Below are 27,696 nucleotides of genomic sequence, written 5' to 3'. Positions count from 1 at the left end.
GCCGGCAGGCGTCGCCGCTGCCCTCCCCCGCCGCCCCCGGCCTCTCCAGGAGCCGCCATATCGTGCCCAGCCACGGGGCCGGCGCAGCGCGGGGGGGGCCGGGCCCGTGGCGGGGTAGGGCGGGGCACGGAAGGCGGCATCCCCGAGGGGGGGGCCTGGGCCTCGCACCCTCGGAGGGGCCCCGCGGGGCAGTGCCAGGCTGTGCCGCCTCGGCGGGAGAGGGCGCCCACAGTCCGGGGCGGGCGAGGCAGCGCCGGACTACAAGTCCCAGGGAGCGGTGGACGCGGCTGTAGGAGCGGGGCTGCTGGGCCGCCTTCCCGCCGCCAGGTACGGGGCTGGGGCTGAGAGGGACCGGCCGCTGGGGCGGGGTGCTGTGACGGTGCGGCCGGGGGAGCTGGAGCTAGAGCTACTGCCGACCCCCTCCGTGAGGGCCGGGCGCGGGGCCGCCACCTTCCCCGGTTGCCTTCGGCCGCGGGGCGGGCAGGGCCGGGCCCTCGGGCGGCGGCTGGAGGCGCGGGGCGGCCCCGAGGGGCCCGCGGGGGGCGACCAGCCGGCCCCGCTGCCCCCCCCTCCTCCCCGGGGCTGGCGGGACGCTGCCCTCCCGCCCCTCGCCCTGGTGTCGCCGCTGCCGGACCTTCTCCCTCCCTATCCCACGCGCTTGGGTGATTTCAGGCCGTTTGGACTTTCACTCGGGCTCGGCCACGTTGCCGGGTGTGGGGCTTCACGCCTGGTGCTGCCGGGCCCCGCGTGCCGAGGCAGAGCGGAGGCTGACACCGGCCCTGGCCCTGTGCGGCCGCCTGCAGAGCCCAGCGATGGGCTGTGTGTGTGTGTGTGTGTGATGTGACGGCAGGTGCAGAGGAAGAAAATGGTGGGACTTGGCGTCAAGCAAGAAACGCCAAGTTAGCCATCACCTCGGCTTTCCAGAGCCTTCTCCCTTCCAGGGGCTGCTCTTGGCGTGGCAGGAACAGCTTGGCGGGAGCCAGAGGCCACGACAAATTCCTGGCGGGGGAGTGGGGTTCAAGGAATATCTCCGAAGCTTAGGGACTCTCTGTGGAGAAGTGACAGTGGGGTTTGGGAGGCGAGGTGAGGAAGGGGAGAAGTCAGCTCGGTAGGGGCAGCATCTTAGCTGGGCTCTCCTGGTTTTGAAGGGATAAAATTTATAGAATCACTTTTCTGTTACATTTTGTTTCAGTTTGTGGCCAGACATTGTATGGTGATCAAGGCCCTCAGCAGAAAGCCAGGGCAGGTGGCCCAGGCTGGCCCACAGGTGTGTTCTGTAACATTAACCTTATGTTCACTATAAATGGGAAAGCCTGGGGGAGGTGGGGAGCTCTTTCCTGCTCCTCAGTTACTATCCCTGGAGGGACTTGCCACCACTCTATGAGCAAAGTATAATTTTGTGTCTTTTATATTAGTATTGATATCAGTTTTGTTATTTTACTAAATCTGTTTAAATTTCAACCCATGAGTCTCCCTCCTTTTCCCAGTTCCCTGTCTTGGTTGGGGAGAGGACATTGAGTGATAGAACAACTGGTTATTGTTTAGCCTTGGGTGCGGGCTAATCAGAGACATGGGCTTTGGGCAAAAGTAAGGCAAAATATTTGGGCAAAAATAAGGAGGCAGCACTGCTGTTTGCAGGGAGGGACAGTGGAATAAATTTCTGCCTGAGCAACATGGTCTGTGATTCCCATGTCTAGCACGAGCTTCCAGATTGGTCTTGGTTAACACGCGTCAGGGATGTTCTAGCACCGTCTAGTTTGCCGGTACTGGAATTGTGTTGTGAGTATCCAAGCTGCTGAATGTGCAAGCTTGCAATTTCACACTGCCTTGGCATAAATAGTCAAAGCATTAGATAAATGTCAAGCATGAGTGAAGAAAGTGGGTTGTTCTCATGCCATCTCTAACAGTAAGTTGGATGTGCTTGAAATAGAACTTTCTATATGGACTGCTGTGAGCTGGCTGGGCTATTTTAAGTGGTACTAAACCTTGTGGCTGGCATCTTTTGGGAGACGGGACTGAGGCAGCCACACGGTAGGATTTGCTCTCCGGAGCGACTTTGCAGGGGCAGTAGGCTGCTCTGCTTGGGGTAGTGTTGTAACTCTGGGGGTGACAGCGAGCTCTTGAAAATCTAGGCCACCTTCTGCTGGGTTTCTCTCCCTTGCTGTGGGAATTGACTGCAGCAAGGCTAATCTGAGCAGCTTTCAGAAATGGCTCTAGCTTTCTTTCTGTGTGTGTAAAGGAATGAGGCAGTCCAGTGAACTCTCTTTGTGCAAAGAAGTGGATCCAAGGATATATATTTTTTGTTCTAAGGTTATCATCTGGCTGCTGTACTTGGTGATGGTCAGTAGCTTTCTATCTTGAATGAAATGTTTCCATAGTTAATTGAAGGATTGAAAATAGAAAGTCTAGAGCAAGTAGAACAAACAGCTGAAAAATCTGACTGTAAAAACCATGATTACCCTTTTCCCCCACCCCCCACCCCATCTATGCCCCTTTGCTCAAGTCATCAGAACAGTTTTGGAAGGTATGCTAGTGAGAAATTAGGTGATTTTTTTTTTTTCTGGTGTTCTCAGATGGCTATATGCTGTGCTGGTAGACTCTTGTTAGGAGTAAAAGCTGGGGCACTTAGGATGAAGGTCATCTCAGGCATTATGTGCATCTTCAGACAGCAGCACAGCCAGAGATTTGGGAGTGGTGTCTATAGGTGCTGTGTTCGAAGAACGCAGAGCTGACTTAAAATCTGGTTGTTCCCTTGCTTAGCAGTGAAATGCCCTGGGTGAATTGCTGCACTCCCTTTGCTGGATGTCAGCACTGATGAAGAACAAGGGAGGTGTTGAAGGACGTCCATAGCTATTTCTCTACTGACAGACTTGTGAGCTTCCAGTTTGGCTCTGTCACTGCAGTCAGGCATGACACCTGACCATGTCTGCAGTCACCCCGTGGCTGTTGTTGCACCACTTACTCTGGAAGTGTGTACCTGGGCTTGTGGTGCTGCGCACAGTCAGTGGAGGGCTTCAGGCATTTCTGTGGGACCACAGCAGGTTATTTTGAGCACTTTTTAATTTTAGCCTCCCTGTGCTTAGTGGCACAAGAACAACTCATTGCTCATGTAATTTCCAACATCAGCAGCATTGGGTAATTCAACGGTAGGTGAACCTGATTATTAGAAACATTCTTATTCCTGGCAATTAATGATAGGACCTACTGGGGTTTCAACCCAAATTTCTCTGCATTCTCTCTGCTTGACTGTAACTCTGGGTAGATTATGCCAGACCAGGGAAATGGGGAGTTGTAAAGATTGCGTGATTGCTGCCTGTGTGAGTGCAAAACAAAATGAAAAGATCTGTTAGTTTTTGGAGAGGTGAAGTGGGGAGCTGACATGTGTGTCAGTGAAAGCAAGCAGTGGCTTGAACAGAAGCACATCTCCTTCTGTGAAGGAGACCTTGAGTGTGTGCGTGCGTGTGGGCAGGATGCTCAGCGCATCACTTCTCCCAGCTGAGTCTGGGGGAAGAGAGGCAGCCACAGCTTTCTGATACAAGGTGAGTGAGCGAATGCTGAGCTATCAGAGCATGTGGGAGTGCAGTTTCTTTGGTTTTGTTTCACCTAGAAAGTCTTTTCTCTTACTGTATAGGAAACTTGTGCTTGTTTTGATGGGGTTTTTGGTCTCCCTGTAAGTATACGGTCATAGTTCCTGGGGGCGCTGGGGTATGATTCCAGCTGGACATGGTGAATCGGTCAAAGGAGATTCCTCAGACCTTCAACCAGCTTCTGCTGTGGGTGCAGATGAACTGTGGAGGCTGCTCTAAAAGAGGTGCAGCTCTGGGGAGGAGAGGAGTGGGTCAGCAGGATCCAGAAAAGGGACACATGCTTAGCTCAGTGTCTGCACGAATCCATGTAGAAGGCAACCCTCCTTTTACCCTGCTGGCTTTTGGTAGTAGCAATAGCTTCTGTGATTTAAACGACTCGAGCTTAATTTTTCTGTGGTGTGAAAGCCCTTCCCCTGATCCATGATGAACGTTAGTGTCGCTAACTGTCCCTTTGGTTTGCGGTGCAGAATGGAAAAGCACCTCGTTTGCCTGAGCTGGGACGTGTGCCCCCTCCTGGTTCTCTGGTACGATTTGCCCCTGTCTTATCGATATTTCCGTGTTTTATGGCCTGCATCCCTGTTGCTGGTGTCCTAAATGAGAAATCACAGAATGTATTTTGCATAACTTAGTATTGTACAGTTGGGGGAAATTGTAAGTTGTTTCATATTGATTTTGCTGTTCCCTTCTCCTTTCAGCTTTGCCCTGTGTAATCTTTAAAGAAATCTGAGGCACACTGCCCAATGTCAAGTGTATTAATGCCTGCTGTTAAGAAGTTCTCATAGGAATGAGGTTGGAAAGTGGTGTATTTAGGTCCTCATTTATATCATATAAATTATCATTGGAAATCAAAACCTGAAATGAAACTTAACACCGTGCATAGTTGTAGGACAGAAAATAACTTTTTTCTCAAAAAAATGTGTTTAACTCATATTTGCAGATAGTGCAGAGAGGGGAATCACAGGAGGAAAATTGACTTTGGGACAGAAGACTGCTCTGATGAAATGATTTCAAAAAAAGGCAGGAGAGGAGAGAAGCTGGAGCTGGACGCAGAAAGCATGGAGAGGAGTCGGGGGTCCTCGGGAGATGGGGCTGGACCTGTGTGTGGCTGAAGAGAAGTGCTTGGCAAAGGCGGAACAACATGGTGACAGTTTTGGGGTAGTGTTGTGGCCAGTGGCAGAAGAGTAAGATGGAGTCTGTCTGGATGTTTTTATTACAGTATAGAGAAGAGCACTTGGGTTTGAAAAACCTGACAGTTTTCCCTGTGTTTTCCTTTGCTTTGTAATACATGATCCTGTAAGGATCGCTTCACACTTCTAATTGTTTTCTTTTCATATGAGTGAGTGTTCCTGCGTGCCTTGGGTCTGACAAGAGGCTGTGCTGGCCAAGCTTTGTGTTTGCTCTGAAGGGGTATCCCTGTCCCGAGCCAAGGCAAAGCGCAGCCAACTTCAACCCCATCACCCCCGCTGCCTCCCCGGGCCTATGTATGACCAACTGCCTTCTGCAAAGGGCTGATCTCTGGAAGAACCTTTCCCAGTAACTGTAATTGTTGAAAACAACATTGCAATGTTGTTGCTATGACATCAACATAGTTTCCTACAGTGTAACCAGCTGGGCCTTGAGCTGCTGCCTCTCTGTTGACCAGATTAACTTCTTAGGATGTGCAGCCTTCGTTTCCTGTGTTCCTATGACTAATCTTAATTATTAAACTGTTCAGGCAGGGTAGCTGGCTCGTGTTGGAGTGAAAGGACCAGCGTCCTTCCCTGGCAGCAGCATGCTCCTCAGCACACAGCTCGAGTGAACTCCCAAGGGTGAGGAAGGGTTTTCCCAGCGTTTCTGACAAAAAAAAGGCAGGCGGCTTGGTAAGCTGCCTGCCTGCCACGCCAGGCTGCTGTGCTCCTCTACCCCAGGAGGAACCAAGTGGAGAAGCTGGAAGTAAGATTCAACCTCTTCATTTTCCAGGACTGGGCTCAGTCTGAAGGGTGTTGAAAATATTCACGCTGGTGATGAAGTCCAGTTAAGCTCCTTGAGTACTCTCTTACAGAATCACTTAACCAAGAAGTGATTTTGAGGAAAATATCGGTTAGATTTTTCAGTGATAACTCATGACTGAGGCAGGAAACAGATTTAGATATGTGACGCCTTCAAAATAGCCCAAAAGGTGACTTTGGTGGTCTCCATGGAAACTCATCTATTCTGTAGCTTTGTGGAGGACTTATACAAGAGCTGCTGCCTGGCTTAAAAAAAAATACAGTAATTTAAAAAACAGAAACCAAACCTGCTAGATCTGAATTTGGGGTGGTCCCAGATATACAGTGAAACATGGCCTGTTGGGGGTGGGGGCGCTGTTCCTGGGCCTTTCTGGAGCAGCTCTGCTGGAGAAAAGCTTCATGTGACTTTCTGGGTTGCTGACTGCAATTTAGGTTACGGTGGTTGCTGTAAGAAGAAGCAGCTTCGCAGGAGCGACTCCTTGGTCTGCGCTCATCTTTACAAGTAAAGCTGCAGGATGCTCTCTGTTCAGACTTTGCACATGTCCTGTTGCTGTAACTTTCAGGTACAGAGAATGCTCTGGCTACCAGTCTTTATTTTAGGAACAACTTGAAAAAGAAATAACTTTAAAAAGAAATTACTCAAATTTTGCTGAGATTTAGGAGTTCTGGAATGAGGTGATTGTTTTCTGGATGCTTTTGAACTGCCTGTAGTGTGCATGGCTGGAGCTAGAAACCTGAGCTCTGCTCCATGCCAGGAGCTCCCTGTTGGGTGGCATCTCTGACTCTTTCCCCAGGTGGGTATAAAATAAGAGTGTGAAGGTGGGCCAGATGCTGCGGTGATCAGGCTGCTCATGAGCCATACAGGTGCCTGGTTGTGAGCGGTGGTTCCACTTGGCTGAAGGGCCAGGGGAGGCCAAGTGGAGCAGGGCAGCATGGCGCTGCCCATTCTTGCTGCTCTCCAGCTACTTCAGAAACTTCAAACAGGAGGAAAGTTCTTGTGTAAACTCACTACTTTCCAAAAAGAAAAGGGACAGAGAAAATGTGTAGGGATTTTAGTCCTCATTCTAAGGCATCTGCAGGTTTCTTTGCATTCTGCAAATGCTAAAACTGGGTGTGAGGTGGGAGCATGCTGACTGCGTCTTACAAGAAGCTAGAACCAAGCACCAAAAAAGAGAATTTTCTTCAGGCTGTCTGAAACACTGACATCTCTTCTAATGGCTTTTTTTTCAGCTGGGGGAAAACTGTTTAAGAATCAACTGACCTGCTTTTTTGGAAGCACCCAGGCAGGACTGTGCTCCAGATCCTTAGACCAAAGGGGAATCTCTGCAACAATCAGCTGCGGTGGCTTCTCTAAGAGCTGATCTAAGACAAATGTTTGAAGTGTGAAGCTTGTCAGTTTCTTAACTGAGATATGATGTTACAAAATTTTCATAGTTATGCCTGGATTTGCTGTGGGAGAAAAAGGCCTTATTGTGGTCATTAGCAAAGAGCTTTCTCCCCAGACTAGGGAGAGACTTTTGTGTTTAATTAAACTGGACCCTAGTCCTCAAATCAGTGAGTCCAAATGTTAGTGTTGTAGTCCACCCCTGTATCGGGGAATCATTTGCTTTATGTGGGGGTGGTTCTTTGGGATTTAAATATTTTCCTCTACTGTTTCTCATGACTGACCCAACAAGCACACTCTCTTTCCTCTGGCTTGGTTCTTTTCACCTTCACAGTTGGCTCTCGCTGTATGTTTTCATTCACATGCACAAATTGTTCTGGCATGTACATTATGTGTACATGACCAGTGTGACCAGGGCACAGCTGAGCACGCATCACTTGGCTGCCGTTGCCAAAGGTGTTTGGCTTGGGCTGCCTGTACAGCTGCCCTGAGGTTTTTTTTTTTTTGTATGCGAAGGCGTCTCTGCTTGCTCTTCTGAGCCTTACTCAGGTTATGGTACCTGCTTTGTGTCTCCTTCCAAAGGGGAGAGTAAAATTGTCTCCAGATGGGAGGCAGCTGAGTGAGGATACAGCAATATGACCTTTGAGGTTGGCGTTCAAGGAAGGTAGGAAGACCTGCGAGATGGATGGCGTTATTTTAGCATTCTGTCTCTGTTACAGAGCCAGGTGACATCGTGGTGGCCCAGGAAGCATGCGGCTGCGGCGCTGGAGTCCCTGAAGACTGTCTGGCTTGCAGGGAGGAATGCTACGGTGGGCAGTGCACTTGGAAGGTGGGCCGCGGAGGGTGAACCACGCAGCTGTGGCCGTCGGGCACAAGGTCTATTCCTTTGGCGGATATTGTTCTGGAGAAGACTATGAGACTTTGCGGCAGATTGACGTCCATGTTTTTAATGCAGGTAAATGTGTCCTTGTGGTGCACGAAGGAGTAGCTTGCTGGGCTTGGTTACTAGTTTTCTTGCCCACTGCTGCTTAACGTGTTACACTCTGTAACATGCTGTCTGACTCTAATTTCCAAAAAAGTTATCAGTGTAGATGGGAGCCTCTTCCCTTGTGCAGCCCTGTATTTTCAGCTTCAGGGGCAGGGCACAGAGGGGCTGTAGTTCAGCAGACTGCTAGGATAAGGACTAACTAGAAGTAACCACATAGCCAATGGCTTGTTTTGTCCTTGTTCTCTGTGAACACTAACTCAGCTAGATGCAAAGAGGCATTGTTTAACTGGCTCAGGTCCCCCATCCAGTTTTCAGCATGACCATGCTCAGCTGCCTCTAGTGTGGAAGGGGTGGGAGCCAGTGTACTCAGTTAAGTCTCCAGGTTTAGATTCCTGAGCTGTTTCCCTGTGGAGGCAACCGCTGCCAGCATGATGGAGTCGGTAGAGGCATGTGGCTAGGATGGAGGCCTTCCCATTTTGGTAGCAGCTCTCATGCAGATTCACAATGTGACTTAGCAAAACAACTGGAGCCGGAGCCATTTGTGTAGGGTGGCCAGTCTCTGTCAGGAAGCTGAGTTGGAGCCATGACTGTGCTGGGAGAGGCTGTATTTCTTGATTCAGTGCTCGTTGAACTGAAGAGGTTACTGAGCTGGTCTGTGAAGTATTTCCCTGTAATTACGCAGGTGGCTGAAAAACTGCACAGTTGCTTGGATGGGTCCAGATGAACAGAGACAAGAGCGGAGAACCAATGACCAAAAAGAAAGCTCAGGATCTTGTAAACAAAGACATTCATCTCTCTCCAGAGAGACTGGGCTCTCACTCTCAAGACAGTTGAACGTTGTAGCTTGTAAAACGTGACAGCAGAGCACCGCTTTTATGGTGGAAGCATAATTACTGTGCCCAAAGGAATGCTCTTGCATTGCGTTCCCTTCTTACCACTCCCAAATATTAAAGGGTCATGATGCTGCATCACCATGCGGGAGGTGACACTGGCTTTCCAAGCCCTTGCTCAGTTAGCATTGCCATGTTCCAGCACTAAAGCCAAGATACCAGATTTTGAATTAGTTCTTTCAATCTTCCAAAGAGGAACACTGTGTTTTAGGTAGGGAACATCCCATCTAGCTTGACTTTAGCATTGGCTGTGCTTCCTCAGTGCCCTTTCTGCCTCTGGGGTGGATGCTCATCTTTTAAGATGCCTGACCCTTTCCCTATGTTAGTATTTCAGGGGAACTGCAGCCTGTTTTCTCCTATATTTTGTGTTTTCAACACTGAGATAACAAAACTGGAGGCTATATGTATGCTAGAGGGAGGGTGTCTAGGTGCTATTATGTAATGGCCACGTAACACTCGCAGTGACTCTTGCACTGTCATTAAACCCTGTAATACCTGGTGACTGCTCTGGCTACTGCGGAATGTGGCATACAGGCTGCCAGGAAGGAGAACCTGTAATCACAAGGAACTCCTATTAGTAACACAAGGTTAGCAGGGAGAATGGAGGTAAGGATGGGGGTAAAGGAGACAGACAGGTGTCTCATCTAAAGTTTAAAAAACAAAACAAAAGCAAACAACCCCTGTTCCTACAAAGCTGCTGCGTTGCTTTACTTAAACTGCACTACTGCAAGTCCCAATGATGCCTTCAGGTGTGCTCCTTTGCATGTTGAAGTGAATTATTCCTGTGCTGTGTCTCTTCAAAAATGTCACTAGCCTGAGTAGTGTCTGTATTCATTATCATCTCTGCACTTTTTCCTTTCCCTTTTTTTTTTTTGTGTGTGTGCACGCACTGTACCTTCACTCACAGTCTAGGGTGAGCCAGAGTGGAAACCCCTCCAGTGTAACTGATGCAGAATGGAGCCTATTTCTGTCCAGAGTCCTCTGGTCCTCCAGTGCTTCCTCTAGTCTCACCTGTGACAGGGGCCTGTGGAAAACTGTGCTTTTGTATTTCTTAACTAGCTGCTACTCAGGGTCAGACACAGCTTTGTTTTGCTTGTGAGACTGCTTCTGCCCCTTGGCATGGGCAAAAAAGAGCCATGCAGGATGGGTTGTGACCTGTGAGCACGTGTAGCGAGCTTAGCATTTGACATGTGCTCAAACTTATGCTTTCAGTGTCTCTGCGCTGGATCAAGCTGCCTCCAGTGTGGACAAACAGCCGAGACCACGTGAGAGAGGTGCCCTACATGAGGTATGGGCACTCAGCAGTGCTCATAGATGACACTGTCTACATATGGGGTGGTCGCAACGACACTGAGGGAGCCTGCAACGTGCTCTATGCCTTTGATGTCAGTAAGTTCCAGCTTCTCACTCTTCCTTGTCACAACTGCTCTTGATGAGATCTTCTCTCTGCCCCACAACACTGCTCCCCAACTTGTTTTCCTGTCCCTCGGTCTCTCTACAAAGTGACAATCTGGAGGAAATGGTGCAAATAGGGAATTGGTGTCGCTGGCTGTTTCAGTGGGTTTGGAAGGGGAGTACGATGGCCAGTGTGTCTGCACACTTGACTCTATGTAAAAGCCTTTGAACAGAGATTACTGAGCTTGTCTCATAGTCAAACTCATTTTAATTTTTCTGTCAGCTTTGTATGCTCTCTGATAGTAACTAAAGTACACATAGATGGCTGAAGGTTGCAGTGAGAAGGAGCTAGAGCTCTTGAGGATTGTGGTTCCTGTCCAGGGTGGTCCTTCTTTCTGAAAGCATGAAGGAGAGTGAGGAATAAAGCACAGAAGTAGTCAGGGACAGGGTGGCAAAATAAGGGAAGGCATGAGTCAAGTTAGATAAACCTGAAAGATAAACTCCTTGAGCCTTTCAGTTGGCTTCTCCATAGTGCTGCTGGAGCACCTGGGGAGAACAGGCGCCATCAGGAGCTGGGTGGACAGGAGTGTCAGGAAAGGAAAGGGAGTACATCTGGATTCTGGAGGCAAGTCCATTTAAATACTGACCAATAACTGGCTTGTTGTACTTGCAAGGAAGCTGCTTGGTCATGGGTTCCCTTCTTCACCAGGAAATGTCTCACAGCTTGGAGCTGCTGCTCTGGTTTCCCCCTTCCCATGACACATGCATCTGGGAAGCCACCAGTAAACCTCTGCCTGTGCAGAGGCCTTGTAGTAGGAGCTGCCTGATCTCCCTGCCAACTCCAGCACTTTAGCATTAAGTGAAAATTAACAGAAACACCAGACTTCAGTCCTGGTCCAAACCCTCTGCAGCTATCTGTACATGCTGTGCCTGTCCCCTGCCAATCCTGGAAAGTGGGGCTGGCAGTCTCAGTCCTGGGTCTGTCGTGTAAGTTCCACTGTCGGAGTTGCATCGGGCTGAATAAAGTCCTGGCTGAGTGCAATTTTGTCCCCTGGGGTGCCGAGCAGATCACAAGTCAAGGTCTTTTCCATCTCTAATTTGATGTGTTGTGCTTGGGTGAGCTCTTGCTGCTACTGTGTGACTGGGCTTGGAAGCAGCCCCATGAAGGAAAGGAACTCAATAGCTGCTGCAGCTTTCTCACTAGAGGCTGCCCAGGGATTCTGTTGACCTTGCAAGCCCCTTTGTGTGGTTCCAGCTGGAGCCTAGGTGGGTAGCTGTGGCCACAGGCCAAGTTCAGAGAAGTTATCCTCATGAAGAATGTTGCTTTGGCTCAAGTGTTACCGCTTCCTGAAATAAGCACTGCTCTTGGCAGCTCGCAACAGTTAGGAAGGGTGGGGGGGGAATGTCTCCTGCTGCCTCGAGGCTTATTTGTGCCTCTCTGGGCTCTTGGGACAGGTGCCTGTTTGTGCTTGGCAGTGAGTCGATGGCTTGGCTCCATGTTGCTCTGGCATGGAGAACAGCTCTGGCTGGATTTAAAGTCCTCCTCTAAATCAAGCCAGCCCCTGGAGCATGTGGGCTAAGGCACTGAATCTGGCTGGTGCAGGCTCATGGGGAGCAGTGCGAAGGGAACCATGGAGAGTGAGGAAGACTGCCCTTGAAAAGGGGATGAGAATGTAAGAGGAGCAGATAAGATAGGGAGAGCTGCACTGCAGAGGTGGGGTTGTGCACAGTAGCTCAGTTGACATGTTGAGCTTGTGGTTAAGGGACTTCTGCCTGGATTTGAGCGTGCTGTTTTTCCTCAGTCAGCATCTCCACGCCGTGAGGTCAGCTGGGCCACTTAGCATCATTGCTTCGTTGTAATTGAAACTGTAAATGCAGAGTTGATAAGTGGCTCACAAGTAGGCTTTGCATGAGATTCAATAAAAATAACATTGCTCAAACAGTGCTGTACTACTCACACTTAAAACGTGAGCTGTTTGTCAGGTTGGGCAGAGTCAGCGGCCATGCCCAAGAGCTGAGACCTCTGCCACCATGCCCTGCTGTGGAGGCTCAGGCAGGTAGCCTTGCCTGAAGAAGCTTACAACCTCTCTGGAGAAGCAGGTGCTGTGTGTGAAAGAGAGAAGGATTTCTGTCTTAGAAATGAAGAACAGTAGTAAAGAGCTATCCCATTCCAACATCCTCTGTATTTTCTTAGCGTTGCCTCCTGTTTTGTTTCAGACACGCACAAGTGGTTCACGCCAAAGGTCTCTGGAATGGTCCCAGGAGCGAGAGATGGGCACTCAGCTTGTGTCCTGGCAAAGAGCATGTTTATCTTCGGAGGCTACGAACAGCAGGTGAGTAGTGTCTGTAACTGCTATTTGGTGATCCCTTGGGAAAAAGGGTGTTCCTGCCCAGGACATTGGTAGAGGCAGGATACAGGGGCATATTTGTTTCCGTAGTTGCTTTCATTTTATAACTCAGCAAAGTTATGGCATTAATTACCCAGGTTATGCTCATTGTTTTGCTGAGAAGATGGTTGGGAAAGTAGGTCTAAAAAAATGGTGGATTTTTTTTTCTTCCTCAAAACATATAGATATATAGAGGTAAAAATATACATATTTTCATATACAAAATTTTTTTTCTGCCTCATTTCTCAGCCAAATTTAGAGAGATAAATACATAACAATTTTAATAAATACATATTGATCTACATTTATTTTAATTTGGCTGAGAAATTAGCCAGAAAAATCACTTTCCAATGTCTGCAGTGTTGCTGTGAGGTTTTGTCCTAATCTAGTGCATGTTCCCTGTATTCTGTACCTGCTCTCGCATCTTGCTGATCCCCTCCAGCAAACAGTTACTTGCCCTCTTATTGAGAATACGTTGAGCCGAAGGTCATCCGGCACTAGCTGTCAGTGTACTTAATGCTCCTTTGAGCAAATCCTTATGCTCTGATCTTAAGAAGTGGGTAAATATCATTTCAGCCTATCACCAGGCTCCAGAAAAGCTGTGCAAAGTCCCATCTGTTTATTTGGAAGAAAGCTGGGGCTCTGTTACAGCAGTCCCTGGTTTATTCCCCACCTTCTGAGGACAATAGCATACCAAATCCATGATCTTGAGTACAGCAGCAGGAGCAGTTCAAATGGGGCTTGTTTGTAACCAAGATCAAACAAGCCTGTAGCTGTCTCGCTGCTATCTCCTCTGCCTGGAGGAGCAGGAGTCTGTGCTGTTCGTGTGAATGCAGGCTCTTCCAGGCAGCTAGCTGCAGACGAGTTTTGTGGGATCTTCAGAACCCCGAGTGTATTTGCTCCTGGATGTTTAGCTTCCTCGAAGTAATCTTAGCTTTTGCCTCTCATCAGGTGGCCTTAGCAGAGCTAGTTTGACTGCCCCGTTAGTGCCCCTTTTTTCTGTTGCTGCATGGAGTGGAGGCAGGGTTTTGCTGTGAATGTACATATTGCATGCAGGACAGCCTTGGTGGGAGGAACTGAGCACCAAATAAATGGGAAAGCTGCAGGGAAAGACAGGACACAGTTGAGGAGAAATGGGCTTTGCTTCCCTCTTGTTAAGTGGTAAGTGTGCTGCTTACCCTGACATTTTGGAGCAAGCAACATGTCTCTTAGGAAGTACTGACTCCAAAGGGATGCTCCAGGTCTGTAGAACAGCGTCCTTCCTGGGGCCAGATGTGACCAGGCTTCTCAGTCCCTTTGTGACCAGGCTGGCCTTGCTGTCTTCCAGGCTGACTGCTTTTCAAACGATATCCATAAATTGGACACCACAAACATGATGTGGACCTTAATCTCTGCCAAGGTCAGTATCTGCTTTTTTACTCTGGTTTGGGGAGGAAGTCTTGTATCTGTTGTTCTCTGGGGTAGCTGCCCACACTTGTTTCACAGCTTCTGTCTGGTGTGGCTGGGATCTGCACGAGGGGAAGTTCTCCAGGAGAAGGCAGCCACCCCAACTTCCCCATCAAGATGTCATCTCCCTGGGTAATCTGCATTCTTTCTCTTGTTCTGTTTTACTCTGTCCCTACAGGGAACACCAGCTCGCTGGAGAGACTTCCATTCAGCTACCATCATTGGAACAAAGATGTACGTATTTGGTGGCAGAGCTGATCGTTTTGGGCCATTTCACTCCAACAATGAGATCTACTGTAACCGCATTAAAGTATTTGATACAGAAACAAACTCCTGGCTGGACTCCCCTCCAACTCCCGTGCTCCCTGAAGGCCGGCGGAGCCATTCAGCATGTGAGTGTGCGTCTGCTGAGACAGGAGGACAGTGGAAGGGGCTGCCTATCTCAGAAAGGGTGTCTGGTCTGCTGGGTGGAGATGTGGGTTAGCAAGGGGTGCACAGAGCCTGGCTTCTGTGGAAAGCTACTGCCCACCGAAAAGCCTTGCACCTAGCCCATGAAGGTGATGTAAGGGAAGGTGGATAACAAGTGCCACTTTGCTTCGTGTTTGATGTTGGGACAGGGACCTGCTGGGCTCTGCCTTGGGTGGCACACTGATGTCTATGCTTACTCCCCACAGTCAGCTACAATGGGGAGCTATATGTATTTGGTGGCTACAATGCACGCCTCAACAGACACTTCCACGATCTCTGGAAATTCAGTCCAGGTATTTATGCTTTTACCTTGTTGCAGTGATAGTGGTCAAGGCCCTCAAGTGTGTGAGTGCTCTGATGAGCATAGTCTCCAAGGGTAAGGAGCATGCTCGGGGGAAATGGCTCTTCTGACAGCATTGACAGGAACTTGCTATCGTGCTTGGGACCCAAATCTCAGTTAGAAAGTGGAAAAGGAAGCACTGCTGAAAGACACAGCTAATCAAAGGGTGGTTGGCAAAACATTGTCTTGTTCTTAAGCATGCAGAAGTGTTGGCAGAAAAGAAGATATGGGGAAGCAATGGGGTTAGTGGAGCAAGAGACTAGCTGGGGAAACAGCTCAACTTGAGCTGCGGCATCACTATACCACACTCTCTTGGTACCAGTTCAGCAGAAGGTGTGGTTCTTGAGCTGGTACCCTGAATATCAGTCAAGTGTGAGCTGGTTTGGGGTCAGTCCTCAGGCACTTTTCACAGTCCATTAGACCAATTTTGTTTGCTAATAACATTGTGTAGTAAAGTTACCCAAAAGCAGCCAACTTGCTGCCCCCCAAGCTGATCTATGAGCTAGTGTGAGAGCTCCTGAAGCTTTCAGTGCTCTGTGCATTAGTGATTAATCATTCCCCAGCATCCTTGTGCCAGAGAGCAGCAAGGACAAAGGCTGCTATCTTCTTCACCTGGTTCTGTTCCCTGTGCTCCCACAACAGCTGTCCCAGCAGTCTCCCCTCTGTGAGGATGCTCTGCATTCAGAGTGGCTGCCAGCAGATGGAGCTGGTTCCTGGGTCTCCGTCCAGATCTGGACCGCAACAAGGTGCTGGGGAAAGGAGGCTTCCTGCTCCTGGAGCTCTGACCTGTAGAGCTCCCTGTGATGTCCGACCTGCTGCCCTGGCAATCTGCAGGTCCTGGCACTCAGGCTTTGCAAGCGAAAGGCCTCGACCTGCAACTCCTGTCTCAGCAGACAGAGCTCCAGGGCTGTGCCTGGCATCTAAGAAGCTAGAAGTGCATCGTTTTGCCGCTAGTGAGAAGAGGAGGTTGACAGGGAGGGTAGATGTTGGCTAGTTGGTGACTGTGGGGCAGTGGGCCTCTGTTTTTGCTGTGATCTGTTTAAATCCATAACCTGCTTACACCCGGGTCTTGACCAGGCTCTTGTGACAAGCTGGTGCACTCCTTTCCATCCCTTAGTTTCTCTTTCTTGGAGGAAGATTGAGCCCAAGGGGAAAGGCCCGTGTCCTCGACGCCGGCAGTGCTGCTGCAGAGTGGGGGACAAAATCATTCTCTTTGGAGGCACCAGGTGAGTTCTGTGGGGTGGCTCTGTTGAGAGGGTTTACCATTCCCTTCAGCACAGCGTCCCTCCACGCTCTGCCCCATGCTGTAGTCAGATGCACCTTTAGAGGCACATGGCAGCTGTCCGTCTACTTACAAGTGTAAGAAATCATGTAGGTCAGGGCTCCTCTGGAAAAAGGCCAAGGGGGAGACTGAAGATGTCATGTAAGCTTGTAAAGCACCTGGTGACAAGCCCTCTCGTACAAGTAGAGGCAGAAGTATGTCGTATGCTGTTCAGGAGGGGTTGTGTAGTGGTCAAGCTTTCTGTGAAAGAGGTGGTGGGGAGGGAGGAGGAGATCCTGCTATCAGAAGGACAAGTATCCTAGTCTGCTGTGCTGTAGCAGGCCTCAGACTCACTTATGCTCCCCTACATGCTGCCCTGCTTCTCCCACCAGAGTTTTTCTTTCATTGACAAGTGTGGTGTCTGCCAAGCTGCAGTAGGATGTTGGCTCAGCTGGGAGCTGTTTGAGGAGCCCATACACACGACAAGGCAACATCCCCTTCTGTGCCAGCGTTCCTTAGCAAAGTTTCCATTCACAAAAGGTGAATGGAATCCTGGTGTTAAGGATTTAGCTGTCAAACACTGGAAGTGATACTGTCAGGGTGCAGGGCAGCTGGATGTGGCCAAGAGCCTTAACAGCTGCTAAAGGAAGGAAGTGGCCCATCACCAGAATACGCTCTATGCTGTCTGGAAGGACAAATTGCAGCTCTTGGAGCACAGGCCTGTTTGCCAGCATCTACCTTGCAGAGACTTCTGAAATGCTTTCAGCCCTCCACATGGTTTGGAAAGCTTTGGAGCTTTCTCTGGGACCCTGGCAGTGGTTTTTCGGGGATACTTCTGAAGACAGGTTGGGGCAGAGGACAAAGTAGGGCAGGTTCTCCTGATGGGCTGACCATACCAGTGTGTGATGGAGTGAAGGGCCTTCAGGCCCCAGGAGTGCTGGGGATGTGTGCTTAGTAGTTGTAAGATGTCCGTGTGGGTGTAAGAGAGTGCTTAGTGCAGGTGAGGTATGCAGAGGTGCTGAGTTTATCCAGTCTTCTCAACAGATACTGGGTGCTGCTCTGTATGGTAGAAGGCTTGGTAGGGCTTGATGGCAGTTTTGGATGCTCTCAGATGCTGCGGTGTGGATTTGTGTTACAGCAGCAGCTGAACTCTGATGTTAAAGCTAGGCACTCCTAGGGAACACTAGCAAACCACAACAAATTTGACACCGGCTCTTTGGAGTTTGGTCCACCTCTGCCAGGCAATGCAGCAGCACTTTGTCTTCTCCACCAAATGACTCCAGTATTCAACTTGTTCCTTAATCCAGGCTCAACCCCAATGCGGGCCAGTTCATCAGCACTAGTTTGGGATAGGAAGAGCTGCTGGCAGCCAGAAATGCAGCCTGCTTGGACTGGAGGGAGGGTTGGTCTTGCAGGCTGGGGGAGGGGGAGAGTGATGGGGGGTGGGGACTGTGCTCGCTTCCTGTAACAGTTATCAGGTGTATTCTGGAGCTGCCTGATGAGATAAGAAGTTTTCCAGGAAGTCGTTGTAATGGAGAACTCCCTGTAGTCTGCCTCCTGACCTGTGCTGCCCTGCGTGGGTATGGGGGGGAGCGCAGGGATCCGGCAGGGCTCCTTAGAGGATGAGCCAGCAGGCTCAGCTTGCTAGGCTGCAGCAGTGGGGGCTGGCAGGCAAACCCCCTTTGTGTCCTGCCTTCCCTCACAGGATTCACATACACTGTAGACTGTTCAAGAGGCACTTCTGTAGGGTGCCTGCTCCTGTGGCATCCAAATGGTTAGTTTCTTTTGTAGTCCTGCCCAGAGCCTGGTCTTTTTGCCCTGGATCTGGTCTCTCACTGTGGCCAGCAGAAATCCTGTCATTTGTGTCCCATTTAAGTGACCAGGAAGTCATGTAGCACTAAGCTCAGTGTTCCCATTAGCTGTGTCACTGTTGTGGCCCTGGTCTGGTTTCCTCCCAAATCCACTAGCACGTCAGCATGCAGAAACCATCCAGAAGGGAGAAGGAGAGGGAAACATAATGCTATAAAACAGAGTTTAGGTGAACAGATGCCGATCCAGGTTTGGCCTGAGGTTCTGTTTTCCCTGACAAGGCTTAGAAATGCCTGGCTCTGGTGAGGGGTGCTTGGTGCAGAGCCCAAGAGCATTCGCCAGCATGCCAAGTTGCTGTGCAGCTGGAACAAGTGGTTTTGCTGGGCTCTGGCTGGCAAAAGGGTGCCCTGCACCCTGCTGTCTGGGAGTTGGGGCTCTCCTGGTCTTGAACTCCAGGCTTTTCCCTACCTGCTTGCAGTTTGGTAATTAAAACCACAGACATGGTGCCTGCTGTCTTTCCTTTGAAAGATAAGGGATGGTCTAGAGTTTTCTGTGACATGGATGTGAGATTAGATTGTGGTGTGGTGAGCACAGGGGTGGAATTAAAGGGGCTCTTGCCTGTATCTGGGCAGATGGGACCCATCAGCAACAGGTCTTCTCTGCCAGCAGTGAGCTGTGCCCTGCAGTTTGTGCTGGGGTTGTGGGAACCTGCGGGGGCAGGTACTGTCTCAGGTGCCATGAGACGTGAAGCTTAGTGGGTCATAAGTGGGGAAGCAAGTGACACTGGGGTGAGAAGTCACTGCATGAGGTCCCGGCTAAGCAGTGAGGACATGCTAAATTGCCTTGTCACAAACCAAAGCAGGACTTAAAACACCTTTCCTTTCTTTCAAATTCTCCAAACAACCATCAGCCATGGGAGTGCTTTCCCCTGGTCCAAGCACCACTGTTCCGGCACAGGCTGGTCTCTCTCTGCTAGGGGATGCAGGGACCCGTCTCTCCAGTGCTTTGGCCGTTCCATCAAGACCGTAGAGGCAGGGAACCGTAGGTGAGGCTGTCTGTTCCCTAGAAATGCCTGGAGTCATAGCTCCTCACTAGCATTCCAGGACCAACATCAGACAGGAGTATCAGCAAATTGAGATTGGCTTAAAATGACTGCTGCACCAGATCAGTGCCTGACCGTACACAGTTACAGTCTTCTGAAATGCCGTCTGCATTTTGGCACAGCCAGGGACCTCTGGCTGGAGCCCACAGTGATTCCTGCAGTCAGACTGAGAAATGTCTGTGCTTGCAGATGTTTTCCACGCAGATGTTTTCTAGCTGCTTTCTCTACACTTCTCTTACAACATCTCGATGGCCATGCTGAAATAATTGCAGTAGATCTTAACCACATGAGAACTGGAGTAGTAAACAGCGTGTGGCTGGGCAGAGTCTATTTCAAACCTTGTGCTGTTCTGCTTGGCACCACAACTTCAGCTCATGAAGCAGAAACCCAAAAGCAGTCCAGCTCCTGGCCTAGTCAGTGAGCTAATAAAATAGGATGTTCTCCAGGCTGCAGGTTGCTAGCCCGTGAGGTTTTGCTGGAGAGTTTGTGCTAAAGCAGCAGGTACATATGGCTATTGCAGACAGAGAGGGAAAGAGCTGCTACTAAGCCAGGTGAAGACCTCAGCACCTCTTCAGGTGCTTATTCTCTGCTGCTGCCCTCACTCCTCTGTAGAAAAAGTTGAACTTCTGCAAAGCACCTTCCATATTGTCCTCGGAGAAAGCAGCTTGGCTTATCACACTCTGGCTGGCTGCAGTGCTGGGGCGGTGTGGTACAGTGCATGCTGCCTCTGTCCCCAGCAACTTCAGTGCTCCTGAGAGCTTACAGACAGGAGAATCTAGCTCACAGGTTTCTGTGGCATGACTCATGAGTAACATGTGGCCTGTGGCAGTCTGCAGATGTTTCATGCAGCCCTAGGAAGCTAGAGCTGAGGTGGGCAGGGAGAGCACAGCAGTGTTGCCTGCAGCATATGGCTCCTTTTGTTGCCTCTCCAGGTTGCAGAAAATTTGGATGGCTGCTAGCTACTTGCTGAGTCTGCCACCATCTCTGGAGATAAGTCATGGCTCCCATGATCTGTGGCCCTGCAACACAACTAGAGCACCTTGCAAAAAGTCCTCTTGGGTCTACAGCTTATCTCGCCTACCTCACTGTGCTTTTTGGACATTGTACTGTGCTGTTGCTTGCCATCTGATTCTTCCTAGATCTGTCCCGTGTGATGTTCTCCCAAATCCTTGTACTTCCCATTGCATGCCTCCCCTTAGCTGTGAGGTGAAGCTGGCCTGAGGTCTGTAAAAAGACACAGTGTGGGCTGTGTCATGCTACCCCATGTGTTATTTGGGACTAGGGATGGGCTGAGCCCTGCCTGCCCAGGCAGATTGATCTGTATGTGTTTTTCTAATGTGTTACTAGGGCAGCCTTCCATGATACAGCACTGCTGTGAAGCTGGCTAGTCCCCAACAGTGCTCTGGGTTCTCCAGGTGATGCCAGACTGTCTGACCCTGCCTGCTGTGGGGCAGCCCATGGGGCCTGTTTATCACACAAAGAGCAGGACAGATGCTTGTGCAAACACGCCTGCCTTCAGGAGCTGCTGTAACATCCCTTCTCCAGCCTGCTCAGAGTCATCCTCATCATCATCTTGGGGGTTGGATTTGCCTCTCTAAGTGGAGCTCTTTGGAGTGTTGGATCCACTGAAATTGCTGAGCACAATGGAGCCCTGAAACAAGCCTCAGCTCTGGAGGCAGCTGTTTGCCAGCACCCTTCTCATGCCCTGAGGGTGGGTGCCACAGTTCTGGTGGAGGCCCCAGGGTTGCTCAGTTGTTGGAGAGCGGTTTGGAAGGTACCTGGGGAAGGAAGGGTGTGAAACCAGCCAGAGGCTGGTCAGTGTACAAGAAGGGAAAAGGGATGTTCCCTGCAGAGCAGGACCTGTGCTTGGAGATGCAGCAAAGTGAGAGAGACAGGTGAGGTGTGGGGGAGTCTCACAGCTGGAGTCACTGTGGTCATGTATGAGGAGGAGGCAGTTCCCCCATTCCCTGCTTGGCTTGCAGAGGAGATGGTGTGTGTGTTTCTGCCAAGTGCTGGAGCCGGGCCAGCCAGACAGCCCTGGCTCTGTGCAGCTCTGCCTGCTCTGTGAGGACCTGGGAGAGTAATGGCTTTGGGTGCTGCTGGGGGAAGCAGAGGGACAGGAGTGATCAGAGGGTCCCTGCATGGGGCAGGCAGGCCAGGAACTCGCTAAGCCCTTGGGGAGCCCAAGGGACCATAACTGGTGTACAAGCATTTTGGCACTGACTGATGCACTTTGCTTGGCTTCTGCAGCCCGTCTCCAGAGGAGGGAATGGGTGATGAATATGACCTGATGGATCACTCGGATCTCTACATCCTTGACTTCAGTACGTGAGCACTCCCCACCCAGCTTGTGCCTCTCACCATAAGGTGCCCTGGGAGTGGGCCCCACTGTGAAGCACCATACCGTGTCCTATACGGCTCCAGGTGCCTGCCTCTTGGAGTCAGGCAGCTGTCTCTGCCTGCTGTACATGGCTCAAGGCAGACCAGCCAGAGGTGCAGCTGTGCTTGCAGGCCTGAGCTGAGCTCATGGCTCTTCATGCACTCCTTCACACAGACTTCTTGTAGGAGAACAGAAAACCACTCCAGCCTGTCCTGGTGCACTCCCTGCCTTGCCCCTCAGAGGGCCGGCTGGGGTGCTCTGCCCCGTTTCCTGTGGCACTGATTGCACGATGCCTGGACCCCCTCCGTGGCGCCCAGACAAGGACTGCTGTGGCTAACTGCCCTCTTTCCGCAGGCCCCAGTCTAAAGACGCTGTGCAAGCTAGCGGTGATTCAGTACAGCCTGGACCAGTCCTGCCTTCCCCATGACATCAGGTACTGTGTGCCTTGCTGGGAGGTCACCCCATGGGTGCACCCTGTCCCGTGGGGTGCTCCAGCCCTAGCTGAGAGCTGCCTGGGGCCCTCAGCACTGTGCAGCTTCAGGGCAGGCTGGACTGGAGACCACAGCTGAGGCTGACGTGCAGCAGAGCTGCTCCAGCCCTGGGAACTGTCTTGGTGCTTTCTCTCAGTGTATTCCACCGGTGTGTTACAGATGGGAGCTCTCGGCGATGACAACAAACAGCACCATCAGCCGCCCCATCGTCTCCTCCCAGGGCTGATGCTGGCTCATCCCTCTACCACCCTGCCCTCGCCCCTCCACACACTGGCCTCTTGCTCCACTGCCTGCATGAGTTTTTAGCCCTTTCAAGCAAGGAACATGTGAGCTCAGTTTGTCTTGCACTAGCCAGGCCTCCCTCTGCCCTTGTCACACTTTGGGCAGAGCAGGCGGCCAGGGAAGAAACCTGCTCACCTCAGCAGCACAACTGTGAACCCCCCTCCTTGCTGATGGCTCCAGCATTTCCTGCCTTCCTTCCCCTTGCCTGTGGAGCTGCAGCCGTGCTGACCTGGTCCCTGGCCACTTTCCAAGGGCCTGAATCAAACTCCTACCACCAGCCACAGCCCTGGGATTGGGACCTTGGGATATGAACTATTCCTGTGCTGCCTCAAGAGATCAGGGACCTCCACACCTGCACCCGCCAGCGCTGACCAGCTTCCTGGCACCAGATGGAAGGTCCCAGCCCCAAGCTGAGCCTAATGTGGGTGGTTCTGGGCCCAGCTGGACCCCTCTGCCCAGCTCCCGTTGTAAACAGCAACTGGGGGGAGTTTTATAAACGCTGAGGCGGACATGGTTTCTGCTGCTCTGTGTGTCCTAGCAGGCGAACTGGGCGGAGAGAAGGTGTGGGAGGGGGGGAGACTAAACTGGGTGCTTTCCCCAACAGCTGCAGGCCACCAGGTGTGGGCTGTGGCTGGTGTGAGAGTGGGCGGTGGTGTGTGGCTGGGGTGGGAGAAGGGGAGCTGGGCCCCCCACAGCAGCCCTGCCCTGGTGTGCCTGCCTCCTGCCTGGGGCTGTGCTGCCCTGCGAGAGGAGGGCAGAGAGGAAGATAGTACATGTCTCCTGGGCTGTGCTGCCTCAGGAAGGTGGGTGCCCCACAGCTCCCTGCCCCAGGGAGGGAGGTGGAGTGATGTCTGGGGTGGCACAGAGGGCTGTGCCCGAGCCCCTTCCCGTGGAGGTGAGGTGTCTGACGTGAAGAGGAGCTCTGGCGGCAACTGTAACAGAGCTAACACAAGGAAAGCTGGGGAAGTGCTCAGAGTGTTCCCTGGGAGGTAAGGTCACAGGGCAGCCGAGAGATGGTGGTGGCTGCGTGCTGGGAATGGGTGGCAGAGGGCCCAGGTCGTCTCCCCTGCCCTGAGGGCTGGCATGGAGCCAGGATCATGTGCTGCTCATCTAGCAGCACAAGCTTGCGGAAGTGCTTGGGCTCCTCAGCCTGCAGGAGGTGACCAGTGCGGGTATGGAGTGGCGTGAGAGCAGTGAAAATGCCATGGCAAGAGAACAGAAGGCACCGTAATTGCAGCAAGAGCTTGTTCTTCACGTACTGGCAGCACATCGCTGTGGTGGGTGATGAGCATTGATGGCAGGGCTGTGGCCTGAAGGGAGCCAGCGTGTGCTGACAGCACATCCGGCTCAGAGAGAGCACCCCCAGCCTAGGCTCCCGCTTTGTGGTCCTTGGCACCTCCAAGTTACCTGCAAGGGCTGGATGGGCATCTCCCATGCGTTGCCCAGCAGCTGCAGCTCCAGCTCCTCTGCTCAAGCAGCTGCCTCAGACAGGCTCTCTCTTAAGCCATGCCATGAAATGGTGGAGTTTTTTTGCCACGGCATCCCCTTCCCCAGCACTGAAGTACCAACCCTACTCTCCTTGTAGGGTGCCAGGTACCAGGAAACGCCTGCAGATGACCCAGACTCGCTGCCCTGGGCAGTGTGGTGCTGAGCACAGAGGCTCCCTAAGGTGCTCCTGGTTTTGTCCATGAATGGCTGTCACTGGCGCTCCTCTGGGGAGGATCACAACCTCTGGGACATTGAGTGGAGATAACAGGCCCTAGAAAGGCTCAGTGCCCTGTGCCAGCTGCCTCTAGGAGAGCAGACCTTTGGTGGGGAGAAGGCTTCTCTGGGAAGAAGGAGCTCACCAGGGAGAGGGTCACAGGCACCCCATTCCCCTTCAAAGGTTCCCTCGAGTTCAGGGACACTATGGCCCTGACCTCCCTCTGCCAGGACTCTGCTGCAGACCCAGGGGTGGGACACTGCTCACCACCTTGGTCCGGATGTCTCCGGTGCATTTTCTTGGCATATCAGCTCCCTCTCCCAGCACCCAGCTGGGTCATCAGTGATGCTGGAGAGCAGCTGCTGGGCGAGCGGACTAGCCACAGGCCTTCGGCCCATCATGGACCTTCTGCTGGGCTGGCAACAACTGTGGGCCCCACGGGGGCATCCCTCCTACCTTTGTCATCACCCCCTCCTGAGCAGGCAGGTTTGTTTTAAAGACCCTGGCTTCCTTTTATTGCTTCCCCTCTCAGATTGCAGCGGCTGCAAAGGCTATTTTTAGTAGCCTGCCTTCTAAAAATAGCCCTGAGCTATTTGGAGTTGCGTCATGAGAGGTAACTCTCTCTGTGCGTGCCTTGGCCCCTGTGCCCCGGGAGGGTACAAAAGGAGGCCAGGAGCAGCAGGGTCAGCAGGTTCAGATGCAGCCAGACGCGAGGGAGGCAGCAGTGCTCTACCAGCTTCACGCATCCTCGCGCCGGCACCATGACCATCTTCTGCAGCCACTGCCACAGGCCACTGCAGGCAGAGACGAGCTGCCCACCCAGGAGGGGCAAGCAGGCGCCCAGTGCCTCAAAGCGGTTCAGGTGAGCTCCCTACTGTCTCCTGCCCACGGGGCTGTGGTGGGCTCTGAGCTGGGGCGAGCCCCGGGCCAGCTTGTGTAGCACCCGATGACCCTTGCAAGGGGCTGGCAGCAGCTTGGGAGAGTGGGGCTGCCAGCCAGTGCGTGGGGAGGAGGTGTGGGAGCCTGGAGGGGCAGAGGGATTTCGGGTGGTTGAAAAGTAAAGGCAGATGCAATGGGCTGGGTCTCACATTCTGGCACTGGATGCAGTTTACATCCTTGTTGGGGTTTGGTGGGGAGGTCGTGGCACTCGTGCTCCCCCCTCAAAGCACAGGTCATTGTCCAACTTGGCCCCCAGTGAGAGGGGCACCAGCCATACCAGCAGTGCTGTCCCCCTGGGTAGCTGCGAGCACCTCTGCCTGTGCCCGCTGCACCGAAACAGCCACCAAATGTTTGCTCTCCTAGAGGCAGCTGGCACGGGTGCGGGGCCTCTCTAGGACCACTGGGCCTCTCTGGGGGACCACCTCCACTCCCGAGCTTGCAATTGTCCTCATAGCGGCAGGCAGGGAATGCTGTCCTTCTCCCTCCCTGGACATGTTTCCCCAGACAGCTGGCTTTGCAGGTCAACCAAGAGTGCCTCCAAGGCTCGCCGGGACCAGATCAATGTGGAGCTGCAGGCGCTGCGCTCCCTGCTTCCCATCTCCACCCGGGAGAAGGAGCAGCTCTCCTACCTCCACACCATGGCCCTGGTGTGCCTCCGGCTGCGGGGGGCTCAGCTCTTCCCTCCAGGTACCCACAACGCTGCTGTACCCCATGCTAGCTTGGCTCTGCATGGGGCACGGCTCCTGCCCCAAGACAGCCCCTTTCACCCTATGCTCCCCCTGCAGACTCAGCTCCTCCTGCGGGACCAGCCCTCGGCATGGAGCTGCTCTCACTGCTGCCGGGGTTTCGCTTGTGCCTCTCGGCCAACGGCAAGCTGATCTACATCTCAGAGAACGTGGCCTCAGGTCCTGGGCCTCTCCATGGTAAGGTCTGCCTGCTGGGCATTTGCGGGTCACTGTCCCCATACCTGTCCTGGTGCCTTAATTGCGTGCACAGCACGCTGCCCTGGCAGATGCTGGCCGTGGCTCCAGCTGGCTGTGCGCTCGCGGGTGCCAGCACACGGCCCCGCGGGGGCAGGCACAGTTCTGCAATGGCAGCCCCCCTCTTTATCAGGTGGAGCTGCTCGCCCAAGGGGACACGGTTTTTGACATCCTCGATGGGCAAGCGCATGAGGACGCACGCAAGAAGCTCCTCCTCGCCCAGGAAGAGCCTGGCAGGAGTAAGGGAGGCCTCGGCTGGCATCTTACAGACACTGCTTACAGGCCCTGCTCTGGCCCTTTGTGGCTCCGGTCAGAGAGCTCGGGAGGGAACCCCTGACCTGCTCCGGCCGGTTTGTTCTCCTGCAGAAGTCACATTTGTCAGCGAGATGCGGCACATCCAAGGCCTTCCGGCTGCAGCACGGGGGTAATCGGGCCGTGGCAGTGTGCGGGCGCTTTATGGCCCTGCGCTGGCCGGCCTGCCCCTCCACCACAGCCTTCCTGGCCCTCTGCACACCCGTCACGCGGTTCCCTGCAGACAGTGATGCTGGTTCCCAGGACGACCTATTCCAGAGCATGCACATCCTAGACATGACAGTTATTGATGTCACGGAGAGGTGAGGGGTGCCTGCTCGCACCACAGCCCCAGCTGTGCATCTCACACAGCAACGAGCATTTCCCTTCACAGAGCCTGCGTGTGGGATGCAAGCTGGACCCTGCGTGAGCAGTGGGACTCTCACAGACACTTCCCAAGCCTCTTCCCTCCCGCGTTGCACACCCATTTCTGTACCCCTGTTGTTTTGCTCTCTCCTCCATCATGTAACAGCTGATCCCTTGCTGACACAGTGCAGACGCTGCAAAGCATCAGTCCTCGCTCCCCTTGTCTCTCCCAGTGTCACCTACCACCTTGGCTACCGCAGGGAGGAACTGATCGGTCAGTCGTGGTACAGCCTGCTGCACCCTGAGGACACTGACCTAGCGGTGCCCAGCACAGGGCGTGGGTGAGTGTCAGGCCTGGGGACACGCGTGTCTTTCTCTGGCTACGTGGTTCTGGCTATGCCTGAAACCTGGCTGTCCAGGACACCAGGAACAAAGTGAGTTTAGTCCCTGCCCACTGCGCAGGATGTCTATCTGAAAAGGATGAAGCAGAGAATTGGTTACACACCCCATACACTGCCTATAAGGTCACAGGTAGCTCCCAAGCTTGCGGAGGGGGGTCACCCTGCTTTTGCCGCAGTGCAGAGAGGAGACAAGCCCCCCCCTGCCCCAGCTTTTTCAGAGGGCAGGGCTGATACGGGCCTGACTCCACACCCTGGGGCTTCTGTCCCGCTGGGGCCAGAGCAGCAGCAGTGACTACGGGCCATGCCGGGGAGGGGTCGCAAGCAGAACCCCACCCTGCCCTGGCACCCGGGGCAGTCGTGCCCCGCCGCGGGCTAACGCAGCCCCTTGCCCGCAGCGCTGGGGGCCGGGGGCGGCAGCCAGAGCCAGCCGTGCTGCGTGTGCTGCGCAGGGACCGCGCCTGGGCCCTGGCTCTGCGTGTCGGCGCGGCGGGACGGCGGGGGCCGGGCCATCACCTGCACCAGCGCTGCCTCAGGTGAGGGCTCGTACGGGGAGCGGGCAGCGCGGCGCCGGGCCGTGCCGTGCCCCCCGGGCTGCCCCTCACCCCCGTGTCCGCCGCAGGGAGGAGGAGGCCGCCTACCTGCGCGCCCGACAGCACCGCCCCACGGCCGCCGCCGCCCGCCACCGCCCCGCCGGCGGGGCAGGAGCTCAGCGCGCTGGCCGCGCAGCTCCGCGCCCTGGCCGACAGCCTCTCGCCGCCCGCCGCCCCCCTGCCCCGGTCCTGGCCGCCGCCCGGGTCCTTCCCGCCCGGCCCCGCCCTG

The 27,696-nt window shown here is 53.0% G+C and overlaps 1 protein-coding gene across 4 annotated transcripts; it reads left to right on the top strand.

Annotated features, from left to right (window-relative positions):
* The first annotated feature begins 5 nt into the window (after positions 1 to 5).
* KLHDC3 (kelch domain containing 3) lies at positions 6 to 22,712 on the top strand. 4 transcript variants are annotated; one of them, XM_068401627.1, is made up of 12 exons: positions 9 to 327; positions 1,193 to 1,267; positions 7,679 to 7,914; positions 10,050 to 10,226; positions 12,450 to 12,565; positions 13,947 to 14,018; positions 14,244 to 14,457; positions 14,740 to 14,826; positions 15,991 to 16,099; positions 21,296 to 21,369; positions 21,780 to 21,858; positions 22,076 to 22,712. In XM_068401627.1, exons 3-12 carry the CDS (start codon positions 7,761 to 7,763, stop codon positions 22,140 to 22,142), a joined length of 1,149 nt encoding a protein of 382 aa, XP_068257728.1. In that variant the 5' UTR covers positions 9 to 327; positions 1,193 to 1,267; positions 7,679 to 7,760; the 3' UTR covers positions 22,143 to 22,712. The 4 variants fall into 4 exon arrangements, with proteins under 4 accessions (XP_068257747.1, XP_068257737.1, XP_068257728.1 ...); XM_068401623.1 differs by lacking the exon at positions 1,193 to 1,267; XM_068401646.1 differs by lacking the exons at positions 1,193 to 1,267; positions 21,780 to 21,858 and having other exon boundaries at positions 6 to 327.
* Positions 22,713 to 27,696: the final 4,984 nt, after the last annotated feature.

This window comes from Nyctibius grandis, chromosome 1, assembly GCF_013368605.1.
Source record: "Nyctibius grandis isolate bNycGra1 chromosome 1, bNycGra1.pri, whole genome shotgun sequence".
Taxonomy (NCBI): Eukaryota; Metazoa; Chordata; class Aves; order Nyctibiiformes; family Nyctibiidae; genus Nyctibius; species Nyctibius grandis.
The sequence above is the reverse complement of the archived record's forward strand: the minus strand, read 5'-3'. Positions and strand labels throughout refer to the sequence as shown.